At 48.5% G+C, this 19519-nt stretch overlaps 8 protein-coding genes across 8 annotated transcripts; 6 read left to right on the top strand and 2 right to left on the bottom strand.

The window, feature by feature from the left end:
- Positions 1 to 189: 189 nt before the first annotated feature.
- AFUA_2G07600 (signal recognition particle receptor subunit beta) lies at positions 190 to 1445 on the top strand (the record flags this gene model as incomplete). Its single annotated transcript, XM_750002.1, has 3 exons — positions 190 to 289; positions 402 to 616; positions 702 to 1445. The coding sequence occupies 3 exons, from the start codon at positions 190 to 192 to the stop codon at positions 1443 to 1445; spliced, it is 1059 nt and encodes a 352-aa protein (XP_755095.1).
- A 181-nt stretch (positions 1446 to 1626) lies between these two features.
- AFUA_2G07610 (putative short chain dehydrogenase/reductase) lies at positions 1627 to 2983 on the bottom strand (the record flags this gene model as incomplete). The annotated part of the gene is made up of 5 exons (XM_750003.1): positions 1627 to 1710; positions 1788 to 2398; positions 2459 to 2664; positions 2767 to 2873; positions 2906 to 2983. 5 exons carry the CDS (start codon positions 2981 to 2983, stop codon positions 1627 to 1629), a joined length of 1086 nt encoding a protein of 361 aa, XP_755096.1.
- Positions 2984 to 3500: 517 nt separating this feature from the next.
- On the bottom strand, positions 3501 to 5296 carry AFUA_2G07620 (cystathionine beta-synthase CYS4; the record flags this gene model as incomplete). The annotated part of the gene is made up of 4 exons (XM_750004.1): positions 3501 to 4133; positions 4185 to 4861; positions 4921 to 4955; positions 5037 to 5296. The coding sequence occupies 4 exons, from the start codon at positions 5294 to 5296 to the stop codon at positions 3501 to 3503; spliced, it is 1605 nt and encodes a 534-aa protein (XP_755097.1).
- A 1258-nt stretch (positions 5297 to 6554) lies between these two features.
- Positions 6555 to 9150, top strand: AFUA_2G07630 (hydrogen/calcium exchanger domain-containing protein). The gene is made up of 3 exons (XM_750005.2): positions 6555 to 8317; positions 8378 to 8671; positions 8729 to 9150. The coding sequence occupies exons 1-3, from the start codon at positions 7509 to 7511 to the stop codon at positions 9039 to 9041; spliced, it is 1416 nt and encodes a 471-aa protein (XP_755098.1). The 5' UTR covers positions 6555 to 7508; the 3' UTR covers positions 9042 to 9150.
- Positions 9151 to 9337: 187 nt separating this feature from the next.
- AFUA_2G07640 (uncharacterized protein) lies at positions 9338 to 11695 on the top strand (the record flags this gene model as incomplete). The annotated part of the gene is made up of 4 exons (XM_077804111.1): positions 9338 to 9612; positions 9700 to 9979; positions 10036 to 10518; positions 10575 to 11695. 4 exons carry the CDS (start codon positions 9338 to 9340, stop codon positions 11205 to 11207), a joined length of 1671 nt encoding a protein of 556 aa, XP_077660274.1. The 3' UTR covers positions 11208 to 11695.
- Positions 11696 to 12732: 1037 nt separating this feature from the next.
- On the top strand, positions 12733 to 13890 carry AFUA_2G07650 (putative RNA binding protein; the record flags this gene model as incomplete). The annotated part of the gene is made up of 1 exon (XM_750007.1): positions 12733 to 13890. One exon carries the CDS (start codon positions 12733 to 12735, stop codon positions 13888 to 13890), a length of 1158 nt encoding a protein of 385 aa, XP_755100.1.
- A 1103-nt stretch (positions 13891 to 14993) lies between these two features.
- Positions 14994 to 15758, top strand: AFUA_2G07660 (putative cyclin-dependent protein kinase complex component; the record flags this gene model as incomplete). Its single annotated transcript, XM_750008.1, has 1 exon — positions 14994 to 15758. The coding sequence occupies one exon, from the start codon at positions 14994 to 14996 to the stop codon at positions 15756 to 15758; it is 765 nt and encodes a 254-aa protein (XP_755101.1).
- Positions 15759 to 16578: 820 nt separating this feature from the next.
- AFUA_2G07670 (ankyrin repeat domain-containing DHHC palmitoyltransferase family protein) lies at positions 16579 to 19136 on the top strand (the record flags this gene model as incomplete). The annotated part of the gene is made up of 6 exons (XM_750009.1): positions 16579 to 16884; positions 16968 to 17771; positions 17854 to 17926; positions 17979 to 18215; positions 18305 to 18361; positions 18481 to 19136. 6 exons carry the CDS (start codon positions 16579 to 16581, stop codon positions 19134 to 19136), a joined length of 2133 nt encoding a protein of 710 aa, XP_755102.1.
- Positions 19137 to 19519: the final 383 nt, after the last annotated feature.

Below are 19519 nucleotides of genomic sequence, written 5' to 3' on the forward strand. Positions count from 1 at the left end.
TCTAAGCAAGATCTAATTCAGTGACTAAATCAATAAACAGAGGCAACCCCCATCCCTGCATACCGGAGGTATGTGAGCATCTCTGTGGCCCCTTGTGGAGAGGTATATAACTGATTCATGGGAATCTCTTATCGATAAGCCATTAATCAATAAGAGAACGGGAACCTCACAGCTAAGGCATCACGCCCAATGGAAATGTGGTGGCGCCATGATTACTCAGTAGAACCCGCGGTTGTTGGCAACAAGCTGGAGCTCCAACTATTCTGCACAACGCCATATGTGGAAGATGGTGCGCATTTTGACCTGATACTATTCCTCAAGCTTTTATTGGCTTGATCATTGTTTCCTCAAGTAACCATCCTTCATACCATTCCTCCCAAATAATAAACATCCATAAGCAGAGATGGCAGAACACGAAGAATGGGGTCTGGCGGAGCGGATTTTCACCAGCCTTTTGGACGGCAATCTCGTCGCTATTGCAGTCACAACCCTCATCGCCTTTGGACTGCCTGTTCTGTTGCATTTCCTCTTCTACCGGTCCGTTGCGTCTCCGCCATTGAGCAATTTTCTGCTTCTCGGACCTAGCGGGGCAGGAAAAACCGCTTTGTTGTCATTGGTAAGACCAGCATTCTCGAAATGGCTTCGCAGTTCTTGTGCGAACGCTACCCTCTCAATCAACAGTCATTGATGTTACTTGATAGCTTGAAAGCAAGACATCCCGCTTGGCTAAAGCGACACAAACCACGCACACATCTCAAACATCTACCTCAGCCATCGTCAGCCTCCCCCCTTCAGTACCGACTGCATCAAATCGCTACCGCTCCGTCAATGATTATTCGGTGAAGGATGTCTCGAAGAATCCTGTTAGGTATCGTTTGAAGGATACTCCTGGCCATGGGAAACTACGGGAGGCCCAGGGCCTTTCAGAACTGGTGTCAATGGCGACTGCGAAGGACAAGAAATTGAAGCTGCGCGCTGTCATTTTTATGGTAGACACTGCAGCTTTGACCGAGGAAAACACGTTAAGAGACACCGCATCCTATTTGCACGATGTTCTTCTCGCTCTTCAGAAACGCGCTTTGAAGAGAGGCAAGTCTTCCGCCAAGGTAGCATCGGAAATCCCCGTCCTCGTAGCCGCCAACAAACAAGACCTATTCACGGCCTTGCCGCCAGGCTCTGTTCGTGAAAAACTGGAAACCGAGATCGATAGGATCCGGAAATCCAAGAGCAAGGGGCTCATGAATGCCAGCGAGGACACTGCTACGGTTGAGGACGATGATACCTTGGGCAGCATCGATGCGCAGGATAATTTCAGCTTCAGGCTACTAGAAGATGAGGTCGGTGTGAAAGTCGACGTCGTTGGCGGAGTTGTAAAAGGCGATGAGGAGGGCAATATTGGAGCCGGTGTGAGGAGATGGGAAGAATGGATCGGACAATGCCTATGAATGCTGGTTTACAAACGTGGGGCTCGATTCTCCGGGCCTCTTTAAACCTTTGGAAAAGTATATAAGTAGCTGGTGGGCGACCAACGGTCCCTCCAGTGCGGTCCACCCATCCAATGGCTTCATTTTGGCAGGACTATAGAAGGACTCCTCGCATAAAAGTGGATTATGGGCCATTGTGACTCTAGATGCGGTTGAACAAACCCACGCCAGCCTCGCTCTGCCAGTCTGAACCTAGAGTCTCTGTCGCTCGGGCATTTATCCAATCCTAAATAAAAGACGAAGTCTTGTGAGAAAATCATCGGATTGATGGTAGCAAAATGTATCTCAGCACAGAGGACTCACCCAAAGTTCGCGAGCAAGCCTCATATCAGCAGCAACCGGAGTTGTTTTGCAAGGGGTGGCAATAGGAATGAAGTATTGACCACGCGTTCCATTCTCTCGAATTGCTTGGCTCGCAGCTAGATAAATGGCTGTTGCAGCACCATCCTGCGTGCTCTGTCCAATCAGTGAGAACAGGCGTCTCATTATAGAGCCTCCTACTCTTCCAAAGTAGTCATCCCAGGAGTTCCACTGCTCGGTGACGATATTTCCTGGAAAGAATACATTGGCATAGATGTGTCTATCTGCGGGGTCCGTCCCCTGCTCGAGCCGACGGGCAAGTTCTCTTGTGAAGAGAATGTTACCTAGCTTGGATCGACCGTAACGCCATAGCCCGTCGACGATTGCAGGCTTGGGCCGACTTGGAGATGTGAGCAAATTCAGATCTATTTTGCGGCAAAATTGATGAAAAGATGAGCTGGTGACGACTATCCGAGCCTCCTGTGCCTTGCCTTGGTTTATTGTGCGTCTCAGAAGAGAAAGCAGGAGGGTGGCCAGAACCTGATGGCCAACGCAATTAGTAGCAAAGACGACCTCGATATTCTGAGGTGACCTCTTGTACTGAGGTCCCACCCCTAATCCTTTTGCAGACTTCAGCAATCAAAGCGGCTGCGCAGTCGAGCGAGAAAGCTTACCTGCATTGCATATCAAGATGTCCAGTCTGTCTGTCTTGGCCGTAATCTCATCCGCTGCATCCTTTACGGATTTGATGTCTCCCAGATCGCACTGAATGAATTCCAACCTGTCGTCATTCTCGCTGAGAACTATACCATGGCGCTGTCGCCAGTTCTCTTGTGCTCTGAGGTACTTGCTCTTGCTTCGCGCTACAATGTAGACTTTCCTAACATTGTGCAAGAGTAACTGTGCAACAATTTCTGAACCAATGAATATAGGATTAGGATGGAATGATTGAATAAGATATGGATGGGTACTCATATGGTACCCATTCGTATGGGAAGTTCCTACACACCTTCCCCTATGCCAGCTTGGCCTCCCTGTGAAGCGACGGTCACCAGCATTCATCAGCTCGCAGTCCCACCACTGAGATTGCTATCCACTCTTCACGGCGAGTATGTACTCACCGTCACAACAGCTACCTTCCCGTCCAAAGGAGGCGTGTCCTGTAAAGAGAAGTTTCGGTACGTAAAGAACCCCGACATCTTACACAAAGTGGTTTGGAAGCTCAAAGCTCGTCCGAGTCTTTGAAGAGAACTACAAAGATCACAAATGTGATACTAATTCTTTTCAACTTCCCTGAATTTTGCGCCATGCTATGTTTCGACGTAAATGTCTGACGTCAAGAGAGTGTCTGGAGATAAAAGGCGAACGCATACGGGGATATAAACAAGTCAGTCTTACGTCAGGGTGTCCGCATCAATGAGAATGGAACGGAATTGTGTAACCACCGCGATCTGGTGGAAACAAGGTCCGAGATTTCAGTCATTAGTTGATTTAATGCATGTATTCAGAATTCGACATAACCTGATTAACTCCGTACCCTGCTCCCATGATCGTGTTGAACCCAATCTATGGATGAATGTCTCTATATAATCAAATGCAGACTGATATCGCCAAATCATGAGAGATGAGGTTGAGCTCCCTGAAGCAAACGATTCATCCTAAGATACGCATCCTCGAAACGTGAAAACCTCGTGAGAAAATCAGATGGGACCCGTATTAAGAAGAATTCTCATTGTGGTGGAACATCCAGGTGAGCAGATCGACCTTGGTCGCGACCGCAAGGGGCCTCATCGTTCCATGCTCGTCCCTCTCAGTAACAATGGCGGCGCTGTTCCATTCAAAGAAGCGGTTGAGGACGCTCAGAGGAGTTTCCATAGTAATTTCCATGAACTTACGATTTTTGGCTTGTGGCCTCAAGACATCAGCTCCGTTCTGTTGGTCGCCACTGAGCTTGGATTCTGTCAGACCGAGGTCCCTAGGGTCGGTGACGACCTCTGAGATCTTGCCGAAGTCGAACATGACATCTGCGACCAAGCTCTTCTTCGTAGCGCGTCCGTGTGTCAGCCGACTGAGGACATTTCCCAAAGTGACCAGTCCAACAAGCTTCTTTCCAGAGGGTGCAAGGACGGGAAGTTGATCAAATCCTCTATCGCGCATAATCTCGATAGCATTCTCACAGGGGATGTTGGACCGGACGGTTGTGATGGGCTTCAGTCTCAAGGATTTAACCTTCGCTCCAGCGAATTTATCCTTTGGTGCCTCTGGTTGCACACTCTGCGATACCAACGTAGTTTCGGAGGATAACGAGGGCAGCAGATCATTTGCGGCAAGCCAGTCGTCGTCGGCAAACTATGACCTGTCAGATTTGACAAAAAGAGATAGCCAGGGCCTGGATTGTACCTTTGTGAGATAGCTCCGGATACTATCAGGCAGAATCACAACTACTACATCGTCTTTGGTGAAGGTGTGATCTGCTGCGGCCTGTACCAGCGCTGAGATCGCGCTTCCACTGCTCCCACCAACAAGAAGACCTTCCTCGGCGATCAATCGCCGAGCGTATTGGAATGACTCCCTGTCCCCAGTCTTGTACCACTTGTCCACGACGCTCTGGTCAAGCACTTGCGGAATGAAATCATACCCGATACCTTCAACCTTGTAGGGCTCATTTTCATGCTCCTTGTTCAGATCGGCCGGAACAGCCAGGATAGAACCGTGAGGATCAGCTGCAATGACCTTCACATTGGGATTGTGCTTCTTCAGGCCTCGCGCCAGGCCAGTGATAGTGCCACCGGTACCCGCACCTGCGACGATAGCACTGATCTTGCCATTAGTTTGAGTCCAGATCTCTTCCGCAGTGCCGAGCTCGTGCGCTAATGGATTGTTCACGTTTCCGTATTGGTCTAAGATATGCGCATTGGGGATCTCCTTCTCGAGACGCTTGGCGACGCCGATATGGGATTCGGGGGAGTCGTAGGCAGCCTCGTTAGGCGTACGGATAATAGTAGCGTTCAAAGCCCGCAGTACAGAGACTTTCTCAGCGGACATCTTCTCGGGAAGAGTGATAATAGTCTTATAGCCTTTGAGGATTTATGAGAATGGTAATCTACCAACAAGGACTGAGGGTAGAAGGACCAACCTTTGACGGCTGCAACAAGAGCCAATCCAATACCGCTGAAGACAACACGAAATGTCAGCTCATGTTCTCAACCATCACGGAGGGATAAAAAAACTTAAGGAGATGGCGCAACTAACGTGTTACCACTGGTAGGTTCAATCAGGGTATCACCAGGCTTGATGCGCCCCGATCTCTCGGCTTCTTCAATCATGCGCAGGGCGATTCTGTCTTTCACGCTACCCCCGGCATTAAAGTATTCCAACTTCGCATATACAGTCGCTTCAACTCCAAGGCTCTTTGGTACGCGATTTAAGCGCACAAGTGGGGTATTGCCGATGTGTTGAGTGATAGCATCAAGGGCCACTGGAGGCACGGCTGGGGACGTTTTGGACGACATTGTATGAGCGATAGGCCCCAGGAAGGCCAGAGAGAAATCAGGATATCAAGCTTCAATTACTCGGGTGAGGGAAGTCTATGATAAGACAAACAAGCTGTATTCGATTGAAATCGAAATTAGAGTAAGAAAAAGCAGATGTGCACAGGATGAGAGAAAAATCAGGTAACCAGAAAATCCCCCTCCCGTCAATAGCCGTCTGTCGCCGCCTCCCGCGATGTTCTAGATTTATGGTGTTATCAAGCGTATGGGAGTCCGAAATGATGGTAGACGCACAAAGAAGTACTATTGTATAGGTTTTTGACTCTGCCTCAAATCCAGAGGTACGTGGAAAAATCGCGTTGTTCATTATTCATTATGCGCTATTCCAGGATTCTCAACTACCACGTGTACGTAAGGGCCCGTAGACAGGGCATTTATAAAATTATTCTTCAGAGAATGAAGCTCGTAGGATTTCGTTCAGACTTTTGGATGCCCGATGGTAGCATTGATGTACGGAGTACCTACCATCAGCTAAACCCCGTGGCCATGATCTACGGCGGCAAATTCGCCGACTCGGAGAGAATTGGTTCTTTAACGGATTTTGGGGACCCTGAGTGTATAACCTAACATCACTCAAAGATTCTACCCAATCGGAGTTACGATTTCCAGTAGTACTGGTTACTTAGAGTACAAATAGCCCGATCTATCCATGTTAACAGATTCTACGGAGTAGATTGGAAACGATATATTGAATCATGCTCTCCCTGTGCATGACCTCGCATCCTTGACAAGATAACCAACCAGCCTGATGATGTCAGTTAAACCACACCTCCACCTCCAAGTCCATGCCACAGTCTGGGTACTCACTTCTAGGTAGTACCAATGCCAAGGGAGCCGAAGGCAGTCGGCGTTGATGCAATGACCTGTGCGGAGTATGACCTTGAGACAGCTTCAGTGTTAAACATACTAACGAAACTTCCCCTGGTGATTTTCATGGAGTGAATACCCAATGGTAAAGGGAGTAGGTACGTATAGATGGACAAATATGGATTTCAGATCTTAGATGGTAAATAGTCTGTACTCTACGGAAAGGTAAAGTACCAAGATAATAATACAAGGGTGATGAAATGGACCAAGTTGCAGTGGCTGTGCATGATATATCCACTTTCCTTCTCTTCCCCAACAGGAGGTTGGCCCCAGTGTCTAATTAGTTAGATTCTATCTACTTGGGTTCTGGTAAACTAGTGCAGAGCACAGGGGTTATACATAACAATAAGATTTATTAGGATTCATTCAGTATATGGCTGTGTGGCTTCGAAAGACACTCTTGCTATTTTCTGTTACAGTAGCTTGAATGGGTATCTGAATAGTGCCAAAACCTAATACCATCAGTAATTATTAGTATTGAACGACGAAGACAACTTAACCAACCCCTTTTCCAGCCAAGAGAGAGAGAGAAAGTATGGAGTCAACAGTCCAGCAATGAGATATCTGATCTAAGCCTTTGAGGTCGATAGCTTCATTTGCAAAGTCCTCTGAGTTGCTCTGAAATGCCAGCAGTTGGGTTGTCCTCCATAAATCAAAATGAAACTTGATCCCCACTTACTCCTGCTGCCATATCCCGTGTCAAACAGAACCGGTGTGGGTGTGCTTGACACGGATACCGAGCATCGTCAAGAGGTAATTTTTGCTCTCTATTGTCCAGTCAAAGCCCAGCCACTGTGGTTAGGCGTGTTTGTTTAGGTATCAAAAGAACGAGGGGACGAAACCCCTGCTGTGACGCCACAATGCCAGCTCACCTCCAGCTCTGTTTTGGCTTAATTCCTATAAGCCCATCCCTGGGCTGTCAAAGATCTTCAATTTCATAAACATTTTATATATACGATCCTAGAGTTGATTGAGAGTGAGGGTCACTGTGAAGAACCAATTTCTCTCAGGGACACCCCCTAACTTGAGCATTACCATAAATTTACCATTGGAACACTGATTCAACCTATGTTGACAGCCATTTACTTTGCTTGAAGCGCCCAATTCAACTTCGCTTGCTTCATTTTCTATATTTTCTCTCCTTCCTGTGTACCTACCTCGCTCCATTCCATCCGCCATACAGAACAAGCAAGCAGAAGAATAGCGCTCGCTTTGGGGAGGATTGTCTGATTTACATAAAGTCGTTGAGGAATTCCCTTTTTGGATCGCTTTGGAGTACGCGAGCGTGGGCTTTCCGTGCACCAGCATGGGCGCCAATACGAAATACTCATTTCAGAATGAACGGGTACAGCAAGACGGAAATACCGGGGACCTGAGGCCGGGGCATTTCCAACCAGCAGGGTCACCGCAGGGTGAGCCCATGCTTCCTACGCATAACGAGAAGAGTGCTCGCCGCTATGGAATATTCCGAGTAGACACCGCTGGCGAGAGTGGCCGCAGTGGGTTTCATCCTGTCCACTTTTTCGCGGTCTGCTTCAAAAGCACCTGTACACTTTCGATGCTGGTGAACATCCTTTGGCCTTTCGTCCCGGCCGCTATTGCCATACACTTCGCTCGGAAGGATCTTCACATTTGGATTTTCGCTTTGAACTATGTTGCCATGGTCCCTTCAGCAAACTTGCTCGGCTTTGCAGGCGGCGAGTTGGCAAGGAAGCTGCCCAAGGTTCTTGGAATACTATTGGAAACAACACTGAGTTCTGTCGTGGAGATCGTACTCTTCATGGTTTTGATCCACAATGATAGAGGGGGAAACCTGATCCCTGTCATCCAGGCCGCTATCCTGGGCTCAATTCTTGCGAATTTGTTGCTTTGCTTGGGGTTGTGCTTCTTCTTCGGAGGTATCAGACGCCATGAACAGTCGTTTCATGAAGCTATCAGTGAGGTCGGGTCGGGGCTTCTGCTCGTTGCAGGTTTTGGTCTGTTAATACCGAGCGCTTTCTACGCGGCCCTAAGCTCGAGCTCAACCAAAGCGATCATCACTCCAGAAGATTTGGATCACTCCACTTTGGTAATCAGTCGATCTACCTCTGTTATTCTTCTCGTCGCCTTCATTATGTAAGCCCCTCTGTTCTTGGGCTGCCCTTAACGATCAAGTCCACTCACGCGCTTGCACAGGTTCCTGTTCTATAATCTGCATAGTCATCATAGTATTTTTGATGAAGTCCTTGAGAAGGACGAGCAGCGGGACGAGGATCGAGAGGAAGAATTGCAACGCACCAAGCTCACTCTGACCGAATGTCTAGTGGCTATAGCATTTTCGCTCACGTTCGTATGCATGTCAGCAGTCTTTTTGGTGGAAGAAATAGAGTACATTGTTGAAACAGGGGTTTCTGATAACTTTATGGGTCTGATCTTGGTTCCTCTAGTCGAGAAAGCAGCAGAGCATCTGACAGCTATTGACGAAGCCTGGTGAGTCCGACCTGGAGATGAATTCAGCTGCGTCTCCGCCAAATTAACATCTGTTAGGGACAATCAAATCAATTTCGCACTCTTCCACTGCCTCGGCCCTTCAATTCAGACAGCTTTGTTGAACGCGCCACTGGCAGTCATTGTGGGCTGGTGCCTTGATAAAGACATGGGTCTCAACTTCGAAATCTTTATGATCGTCCTCGTCGTCCTGTCAATCTTGGTGGTTGGAAACTTCTTGCGCGATGGAAAGTCCAATTACCTTGAGGGAGGTCTCTGCGTGCTTGTGTATGTCATTATTGCTGTTACAACTTGGTACTATCCCAAGGTGGAAGGAGAGTTGGGCGGCCACTCGGGCCATCCTACCGAATAATTCTTTCAGTCGCAGACATCTTCCTGGAATCTACTACGTTGTTTCTTTAAATATGTTTAGCAGAATAACATGATAGGAGTTGCGGTAGTGTAATAGATACTTTTGAAGGTTAAGAATATCTTGCTGATTGTTGGAAAGACAGTCAATTTGCATTAAATAGCTTTAGTATCGTACTTGATTATGAGAAATCCACAAGGAAGTCGAAAAGAATAAACTACGTTATCATTAAGGAAAACGAGAATGCAGTCTACCACTCAATTGTCCCGGAAGTTGTTTTGTAGGGTGGAAGTAGAACCATGGTCTGGAGAGACTTCGGAGTGAAGCTTAGGCGCGATTTCACAATGGTTCGCGCTTCCGCACCACCCAAGCATATCAAAACAATGGAAAAGGAGACCGCGGTCAATCCAGCGGACAGAGTTATTGGCGCTCTCAAAGATCGCAAACTTCCAATCAATCGGCATGAGATCGAGTCGGCTTTGATCGACATCGATAACAAGAATGTTGAGAGCATTCAGTGGCTGGAGGAGCACCTCCGACCCGACACGCTGCTTTCGCAGGAGGAGCTAACACTGTATGTTTCCCATTCCTCACCCCGTTGGATTCCATTTCTCTCTATTTCGAAGCGATAGTCTGTTGTTGCTAATTGTATCTTCTATAGATTCACAACATTGGAGAATTCGGGTGCTTTGCAAAACATCATATCTGATCCAGATCTTGCTACGATACGACCATTCTTGGACGATGACCTTCGCTGTGCGATCGAATCTTTGAAGACATCAACCTCTGCGATCCAAGTGCAGACGAAGATACTGAACTCACAATTAGAAATTCTGGATAAACAGTCTGGCCTGCAAGAACAACGAAGGATTCGACAGCAAAGAGACATACAACGGCTACATCAAAAGCATGCAAGTGGAACGCAGCATATTGCAGCTTCGGTAATGAACCAATATGTGGACCGCTGTGGAACGATTTGCGACTGACATTCCCCAAGTCTAGTGATCTTGCACGTGAGCTAGAAGCGAGCTTGAAAACCGAATTGGAGAGAGCAACGAACGATGGCAGAAAGATCCTGTCTGTCCTGGCAGCCAGGGTAAAGGATGATGACAGGATACTTGCAAATCTGGCGCAGAGCGCTTTCCGTATACAAGTCACTACTGATGATGTCTCTATAACCAAAAGAGCCACCGACCTGGGTTCACTGCTTGCGGAATACGTGGCGGACGAGATACACTGCCGCCTCGACAGACTGTATCTTGAAAGTGTCAAAGCGGGCCTGGCAAATACGGCTGACAAAGCAACAGCGACGGAGGAGGAGGCTTTGATGACGCTGAGTGATGAACTAGAGTCCTTGTACCCAGAGATTGACATATTGGCCCAGATGTCTGTAAGGCAGTTATTCAACGAGCCCATACTACGTGAACTTCAGAATGTCCATGGTCAGCTGCGAATGGCCTCCCACAGAAGGCTTGAGAATGTCGGTGGACTGTTGGTCGGAATCTGTCCACGATTTAATGGCTGACCATCTCATAGATCCTGGATACGATCGTTGGCATGACGTCGTCTATCGGGAGCCTTGAAGAGCTCCTCCAGAGTCGCGAATCATTCTGCGCGACTCTAGAGGCTCTTACAGCTGCTTACAGGACGGAAATAGGCAATCAGTTTTCCGAAAAGCCTTCTTCAAGGCGAGAGACATTGAGTATGAGGAGGCGTTCTACTCCGTTGCTATCCATCCCTACCGCTCCAGAAAAGCCCATGGATAACTCAGATTTCCAGGCCATCGCGGGCGTTCTGCGCCGCATTGGTTTGTCGGTGGACTCCGTGTTCCAACTAGAGGAGCAAAGAGGAAAGGATGATTGCGGCGAAAATGCTCTCTTTGACAGGAAACAGCACATTGTTGAGTGCCTACGCAATATTAGGCTCGGTGCTAAGTTACCCTTGGTAGCTGAACTGATCCCAAGTGACCAAGCTTCTCAACTTCTTGCATCTGCCCTGAGCGAGGATTCTCGATTTAAGACCTCGCTTTTGGATGTGGAACAAGACCAGAAGCTCAGTGAGCTCGAGTCACAATTGGGTCGACTTCAAAAGGGGATCGAACGGCTCAACTTGGACGTGCTCCACCAGCGTGATAGGAGCCGAGAAAAGTTCATGGAAAAGTGGGCATAGCGTAATAGCCTTGCGCTTATCATCGTGCTTAGACTTTTTAAACTCCCGTCTCGTGCCGTCCTCAGATGAAATGAATCTGGCAGGACATAGTGGTGAATTCTCCATGTCTCTTCAGCTCTGTGGTTGCTTGTCCACATGAACGAAGAGATTAGGCATCAATCCTTTAAGAACACTGAGAATCCTGCGATCATGTTGGTGGCGCGGCGATTTGATGCGCGTAAGCGTACGGAGTAGTATATGGTCTTGAGTTCCAGACCCTTTTGGGTTGATGTTTGGACTGGCGATTGGAACATCCAACACTTTCACAAAGAATTTGATTTGACAGGAAGGATGTGGCTGGTGCTCTATCATCTGCGCCTCATTCTGTTCAGCTCAACAACTGATATCACCAACATCTTTGTAATAATCTACGAAGACATTCAAAGGCTCCTCTCTGGTCTGTAAGGCACTATTACAGAAACACAATGGAATTAGCAATAGACCCGGGGAACAGAGGTTGCTTGAAATTCCATCACTAGGAACAGCCACTCATCTGCAGGAACCCCTTGTAAGTTGTCTAGCCGCAGGACCTGCATCAGGAGGCTCTTTAGGGAAGAAACAGGGCCAAACCTCGACATCTTTGTTCGATTTGAAAATCTAAACGAATTATTGTTGGGGCTTTTTCGTCATCCGCCTCTAGTCACTATTCATCTTCATTGCTTTCTTCGCTTAGTCTTGAGGGTTTCAACTTGTTCGGCTGACTCCTACTGTGCCCCTGTGACCTGAACCAGCCACACTTCATTGTCTCTCTCTATGATAATTCACCAGGAACCCTCAACACTGCTTGACCAGGCTACGGCCGATGGGCAGGAATGGTGGGTAGCTTAGAAAAAAGTCATCGAATAGGCTTGCCTTAGGCTGCAGCCGTACACTAGCCCGCATATGTGCCTGGAAGAACTACAAGGGTTCTTCCACCGCATGATCTAGCCTGCTCTTACAAATTTTCGTCATGTGTAGTTGCGATACTTATAAGTATCTTAGTCGTCAGGCTTCACGACGCGCGATGGATTTCCTCTCCCCGTAAAACAATAGAGAGAACCGCTTGTATGTGTCTTCATGTTGAATGAACCCGAGGATCCTTTGTTGGTTCTCCTTACATTTCACTCTTCCTTTGATAATCAGGTGCTTTGAACTCATGACTCCGGCCACATGTCTTTCATCGATGACAATGCTGTGTCGCATCTTCGCTTGTCTTGCAACTGCATAGACAAGTGCTCATCCTCTTTGTCTGTTACAAGAATGCGCAACTTCTGTTCATTGTTAGCCCTTCCTTCGAGCAAGACACTCGCTCGACACGGCCATAGCATTTTGAGCGCATATCTGATCCTATATATCGGGGTTCAACATCATTCTGGTGTGACAGTCCTCCTGGGAACTTATCACAACCCACCTCTCATCACAACAACTTGGGGAGCCCTTCAACTCAATACTGTGGCGGAGGGCAGAAAAAATGTGCTTGATAGAGAAGTACACAGACGTATATCCAATGGAAATTCGAACGAGAACAGTGATCCGCAGATGCTTGTTCAGCGACGGAAGGGGGACTTGCGACCGTGCTCGAGTGTATGATCGCGGCGAATTCTACCACGTTAGACAGTCCCAGCAGGGAGGTCCCAGAAGAATGACTTCTCCGAGGATCAAAACCATCGTGCCTAGGAACCTCAGTGAGACAAGATGCCAGGAGGAACATAGACATCCTTCGCCGACATGGAGATTATCACAAGCTCGAAGCCGGTCATATTCGTTCCGGATACCGATTTCCAGAAGGTCTTCCGAGACAAGTGACAGAGAGACGTTGTGCGAGCGCCGCGGCCGTCAGAGATCACCCCATCCCATTGTTGTTGATTCCCCTGAGGTTGAGGAGCGGACACCGCGCAACGATCGGCCAGATTCGGTCCGAATTCGATGCATTTCACCACAGGCAGGAAGAGCTCCGACCACTACCGACAGGGAGCAAGCAAATGACGTTGTTGAAATACCTCGTCAGGCTCGATCACAACAACCGTCACGAGAGCAACGACCTCCTCGGGAACGTACACCTGTTACTGAACGTGAGCCAGTACAACGCAGACCACGTCGAAGTCTGAATTGTGTGGTTGACATTCACAATGACGCGGCTGCATCGCAAGACAGACAGCGCCAAAGTGCAGAACCTCGGCAAGTTCGTTTCTCCAGCGACGTGGAATATGAAATGAATGTAAACAGCACCAGGGCGCGTAACCGTTCTGCTGCATTCCATCAAGAAGAATCTATCGACGCAAGAGCACCAACTCACCGAGCCTATTCACGCAGCAACGGTTCTGCAAGAGACGCCGACAGCAGGAGCAACGGGGCGAGCCATTCGAGAGATAGCAGTCCATATCCACGAGTTCACTCTCCCAATCCCGGAAGGGTGAGACAGCGGCATCAGGAGACTAACCGCTACCGTCCGCGAATCATCCAAGACGGTACACGTATCATCTCAGAAGCAGGCGAGCACATCTTAGCAGAGGGCCGGGAACGCCACCGACTTGTGAATTCAATGCGTGATGTTGAGCTGCGTACTCATCGAAGAGCATCTAACGGTAGATCTGGTCGTTTGCGATTTTTCCGTTCGGGCGAGGAAAACAAAGATGATCGGCGTCATAACAATCGCTGGTTCTGACTGAGAGGAGAGCATTGAGCTCCTGACTATAACAGTAGCAGGCAAACCATTTCGAGTTTTGCGTTCCCGATTGGTGAGAAGAAAGGTTGAGCGTTACTTAGGAATGCGTCTCTTGCATCATAAAAGCTTCTTCTAAGCGTGTTCATGTACATGATAGATGACGCCAACGTCGAAATGACATAGAAATTTGCAATCTCTTAGTGAAGTTCTCTCAAAGCAAATCAGTTGCTCAACGATCAACATGTAACTAGTTAGTGAAGCTGATAAAAAGGTAGTCCGTAGATAGGTAAACATAGAAATATTACCCCAACTTGCAAGCCCCGCACGGCCATTCATCATACATGCATATGTCGGAGACAGTCATTATAGAATCACAGTTCACGGAAGCTACTTAAAACATTCTGGGAAGACGTATGCTTAAATAGCTGTTGGGACTGTGGATGAGCTGGCACGGGGAAAAGCCGGGCGAAATAATGTCCGATAGTTTCATTCCATCCTGAGTTTGGGCTGCTGACCTTTCTGACTATTGACCATCTCCTATTCACTAGTCAGCCTCTATCAGAAAAGACCATGTCACAGAGAAGATGATCTTTAGAATGTGATACCTAACCGATAGCGAGCTATTCTTCATTTACCCTCAATCTCCACCCTGCCTCGGCATCCTCCCTCCCCTTTATCATTGTTGCAGTCCAAGACATACTACTTTTCTTTCCGCCGGGGTGAGTAGCTCTGGTACACTGACCATTTCTAGATCGAATACTGACTGTACTGTCCGGTTTTGAGGTTTCAGACTCTACAATCGTGCCTTTTGCCATTTATCCATCGACAAGGTCCATGTCTCGGTCAACATAGTGCTCTTGCGGGCAAGCGTTACTGCCTCGTGCCGTGATAGTCATATGCGTTTGTTCTCGAGGAAGTTGGCCTTTCACCGCTGTTAATTGTTCGTCATACGGTTAGGCGATAAAAGGCTCGACTTAATCCGACTATTTCACGGCGGGCTCGGTCCCACAATGGTACTCTTACCGGAGGCGCTCATATCCCTGTAGCTTTCAGGGTTGTCTCCGGAACCGCCACCCTCGCTCTGTCAACTGACTGTGGCTGCCATGATGAACGGATGTCGCACCCATGGTGAGGGAGATCAAGTGACTCCTGACTCAAATGCGCAAACGGACTCGAATTTGTCGAAGGGAGAAGGTGAAATGGGGCTCAGTCATGTTAGCGAAGTCTTCGACATCTTGCCGGCTACCGCTCTCGAGCTATTGTGTGTCAATGTCGAATTTCTGGCCAGACCCAGTGTTGGCAAAGTGGTCGAGCCTGTTCTGGCTGCGGGCTCCACGCCGGCCACCATGGCTCGTAGCGACAGCTTATCTAGCGGAGAAGCCACGCCTACCAGGGTCATCGAACTACACTGCTCTCCAATCAGTCATGAAGAGGGTGCTCGGGATGGCATTCAGCAGCTCATGTTGTCCAAGAGGTTCCTCTCGAAGAGAGAACCACCTATCAGCCTACGGGACTACTTGCTGAGACTCCATCGGTATTGCCCGATGTCTACAGCTGTGTACCTTGCTACAAGTATCTACATCACAAGATTAGCCACAGTGGACAGAGTTATATCTGTGAATGGCAAGAATATGCACCGTCTGGTGCTGGCTGGCCTTCGAGTGGCCATGAAAGCGCTCGAAGACCTCAGCTATCCCCACAGCCGTGTTGCCAAGGTTGGGGGAGTGAGCGAGCGGGAGCTCTCCAGGCTGGAAATCAGCTTTTGTTTTCTGACGGACTTCGAGCTACGGGTTGATGCTCAGATGTTGGCTGACCAAGCACAATCTCTTCGAAGCAGCATGGATCTGGTTCTCTCAGAGATGGCTTAGCTGAGTTCGGCATTTTCCCTTCAGCGTTAGGAGACCTTATGCCATGAATGAGCTAGAGGTTTTCTAAAGCTCCCTGGCTAAGAGTTTGCAACGTTCGAAAACTTGTTCATAGACTTGTGTACTCAGAAACGACGCCAGTGACAACCCAATGGCTTGTTCTTCGCCTCTCGACAGCTTCCTCGTCGTCTTCATTTATCGTCTTCTCCATACACTTGTGCTTTCTTCTCCGATGAAGAAATGGATCTTCTCAGAATAAATACTCATTAGGAAAAGGTTGAAAATTCTACACCGCAATGTGGCTGCCTAAATGACCTTTCCAGTTGAATAATCGCTCGTCAGGCTGTGGCACACGACTTAGCAGATTGACGTTTCTTTGTAAAAAGGAACAAGTTTTCACTCAATCAAATATAGAATATCTTACCCTTGGAAATGACCCAAAAGTTATCTAGAATAAGTGAAAGGATTGTCCTTCTATTTGATTGCGTGTAAATCAGTATCGTTAGCGTCTGTAGCGTTGTCGCGCAGGACTTACTCCGATCACCGCATCCCCGTATTTTTGTGCATTTCCTCCATCCGTTGCTTTTCTCCCCCCTACCTTTCCTCCCAGACCTCCATAGATTACTATCTTGGAGATCATTGATGAAGTTTTATGGAAATACTTTATAAATATCGCGATGTACCTATAGCCCAAAGTCTGCGGTTGTCATCTCCGAACGCTTCACGGTGTACCATCCTCGCTACCAGCGTCCTTTCGTTCCTCGAAGTCGGATCGAGTTAGATTTCCCTCAAACGAAACGGCGCCTCAATAACCGCGGCAGGAATGTCTTCCGGAACTCCTTCTACGGAACCGGAAAGTAGCGGCAGGTCTGCAGGCATGAGCACGAGCCCTACATCAATACCGGCGGGCAAAGGCACAACAACACCTCCGAAAGTCACTCAACAAGATGTCAGTGTTGAACTGAAGAATATGCGGCCTGATCGTAGCCCTCCCAAGGGCTCAATACCACTGGGAGAAGACATCATGCAGATCGCTCGTATCGGAGAAATCGGGCCCATGCAGAGGTTGTTTGATGAGAAGAAGTTTACTGCCAACTACCAAGATGAGGAAGGGATTACTCCGCTTCATGTGAGTGCAAATTCACCGTTTCCACTTGGTTCGGTCGGCCATTACACTCGAACTTGTACTAATGGCTTCGTCTGGGATCACAGTGGGCTGCGATCAATAATCAATACGCCATGTGCAAGTTCTTGCTGGACAATGGTGCGGACGTTAACGCCAAAGGTGGTGATTCTGTAGCAACACCAGCCATGTGGGCCGCTCAACGCTGTCACTATTATATAGTTCACCTCCTCCTCCAGCACGGCGCCGATCCACTTTTGACCGACGTTCAAGGTTACAACATTTTACATTTGGCCACCATTGATGGGAATGCGTTTCTGCTGGTGCTCCTCTTACACCAAGAGATACCAGTGGATGTCATAGATCAGCAGGGTCATACGGGATTGATGTGGGCGGCGTATAAGGGATATCCCGCCTGCGTGGATTTGTTCCTGCGCTGGGGCGCCAATGTGAATGCTGTCGATGACGGCGGGCTGACACCCTTACATTGGGCATTGGTCAAAGGGTCATTGCCATGTGTGCAGAAGCTCATCGAGTACGGTGCGGATAGGTTTGCAAAAACCAGAGATGGCAAGTCACCGGCCACGGTGGCCGGTGAGATGAACACGACGCGGGTCTGGTACCGTGCTCTTGACGAGTGCGGTTACGACGTTGATGGAAACACCAAGGTTCTGCCAATGGGGCTCACGTCTTGGTTACGGAATAAGAGCGTGATGTCAAAGTTCTTCTTTTTGTGGCCATTTTTGATGGTGTATGCGGCTGTCTATATTCTCAGCCACATGGTCATCTACGCTGCTATACCGATAATGCTTGTAGCGACATTTGGGCTACAGTGGGTAGCACAAAAGGCGGCCAGTCAAGCCCCTTCGGAATACAGGGTACTCCAGAAAACGGTATGGTCCTCTTGTCGTTAGTTTCCTGCACCCTGGTTCTCCTAGTCGATCCTTGGCCTGATCACTGCTGATGCATAACTAGCCATATCTGTCAGGTGTCTTTGCGGGATCCTTGTTTTGGGTTGGTGTCACATATATCTTCAGCGTGTTGCCAGGTAGGTATACTTTACCTCGTTACTGCTCCGTACTAACCGTTTACGCCCTTAGCAACCTATTCCACGTCGCCAATTTTGAATATATTGTTCGCGGTGTTCTATTGCCTCACAACATATTTCTACATCTACTCGATGACAGAAGACCCCGGCTTTGTTCCGAAGACAGGTAGTCGAAACCAGCAAAAAGTCGTGATAAACGAGTTGTTTGAGCAGTGGAAGTTTGACGAGGAGAACTTTTGTGTATTTTGCATGGTTCGCAAGCCGCTGAGAAGCAAGCACTGCAAACGCTGTTCGCGCTGCGTTGCAAAGCATGACCAGTAAGTCCGTCCCATGTGCGCGATTATTCCTAGTCATGAGAGTCCTAACTTGAAAATGCAGCCATTGTCCCTGGATTGACAACTGTGTGGGAGCAAATAATCTGCGCCATTTTGTTTTGTACATTATCTGCTTGGAAATTGGGATCATCCTGTTTCTGCAGCTGACGTATAGGTGTAAGTATAAGCAGTGTATCCCGGGACGAAAGCTTGAAATACCTGGTTAACCAGAATCAATAGACATCAACATTCTGCCTGCACCCGTGGAGCATGCATGCAACATTATCAATGAAGAACTTTGTGGGTTTGTGCTACGGGATCCGTTCACTCTTGTCCTGGACTTGTGGATCGCCATCCAGCTGGTCTGGGTTACTATGCTCTGTGCTGTTCAACTCGTCCAAATATCTCGGAATCAGACGACATACGAGAACATGAGGGGCCATTCGATAGATCGAAGCTACCCAAGCTCTCGTGCCTTTGCCTCGGCCATCACTGCGGGGACGACATCGCTCGAGGCCGCTGGCCTGTCAGCAACGGGGCAAGGTCCGAACCCCGCGCTCGCAAGGGGCCATTCGCACCGGGGACGGAGACATGGGTGCTTACAGCAGTGGTCATCTCTTCTCGGCATCGACACATTTTTCGCCACTGCCCGTGACGGGCTAAGGGATGGGCCCCGCGCTGATCGGCCTAAGAACCCGTTTTCCCGCGGTATCATCACCAACTGCCGCGACTTCTGGTGCGATCCTGCTCCGTACTTTGGGAAGCGGGAGCCAGGCACTGCGATGCTCGGCGGGGAAATCGTCAACTATAACCAAATGTACGAGGTTCCGATGCGCATGTACAGTGATGGCAGGTACCAAAGCGTCGCACATGACGATCCGGAGCAGCACGTCTGATCGCGTTACTACTGTGCTTTTGACTTCTTGTATGACTTTAGAGTCTCCGACAGCGATTTATGAATGTCCGACGAAGCTCTGCATTTTCATGTCTGACGGAGTCTGATGACTGTTCGTGGTATAACTTGCTCTTTTCACCTGTAATTATACTTTGCATCGAGGCGTTGCTTCAGTGGATGTTGACTCGATGGATGTGCGCTGGGTTGCTCTGGACATACACTTGCCTTGATATTGAATCAGACATTGGATTAGATGACTGGTGCTCCTCTGTAGAGTCCATCCGTCTGCATAGTTACACAGCATCACTTCGACTGACACTGTGGTGGTGCAACAAAGACTGGGTCCATTGTTATATATGACATGTAGGACAAGAGTGCACATGG

The sequence above is a fragment of the Aspergillus fumigatus genome, chromosome 2 (assembly GCF_000002655.1).
Source record: "Aspergillus fumigatus Af293 chromosome 2, whole genome shotgun sequence".
Classification (NCBI taxonomy): Eukaryota; Fungi; Ascomycota; class Eurotiomycetes; order Eurotiales; family Aspergillaceae; genus Aspergillus; species Aspergillus fumigatus.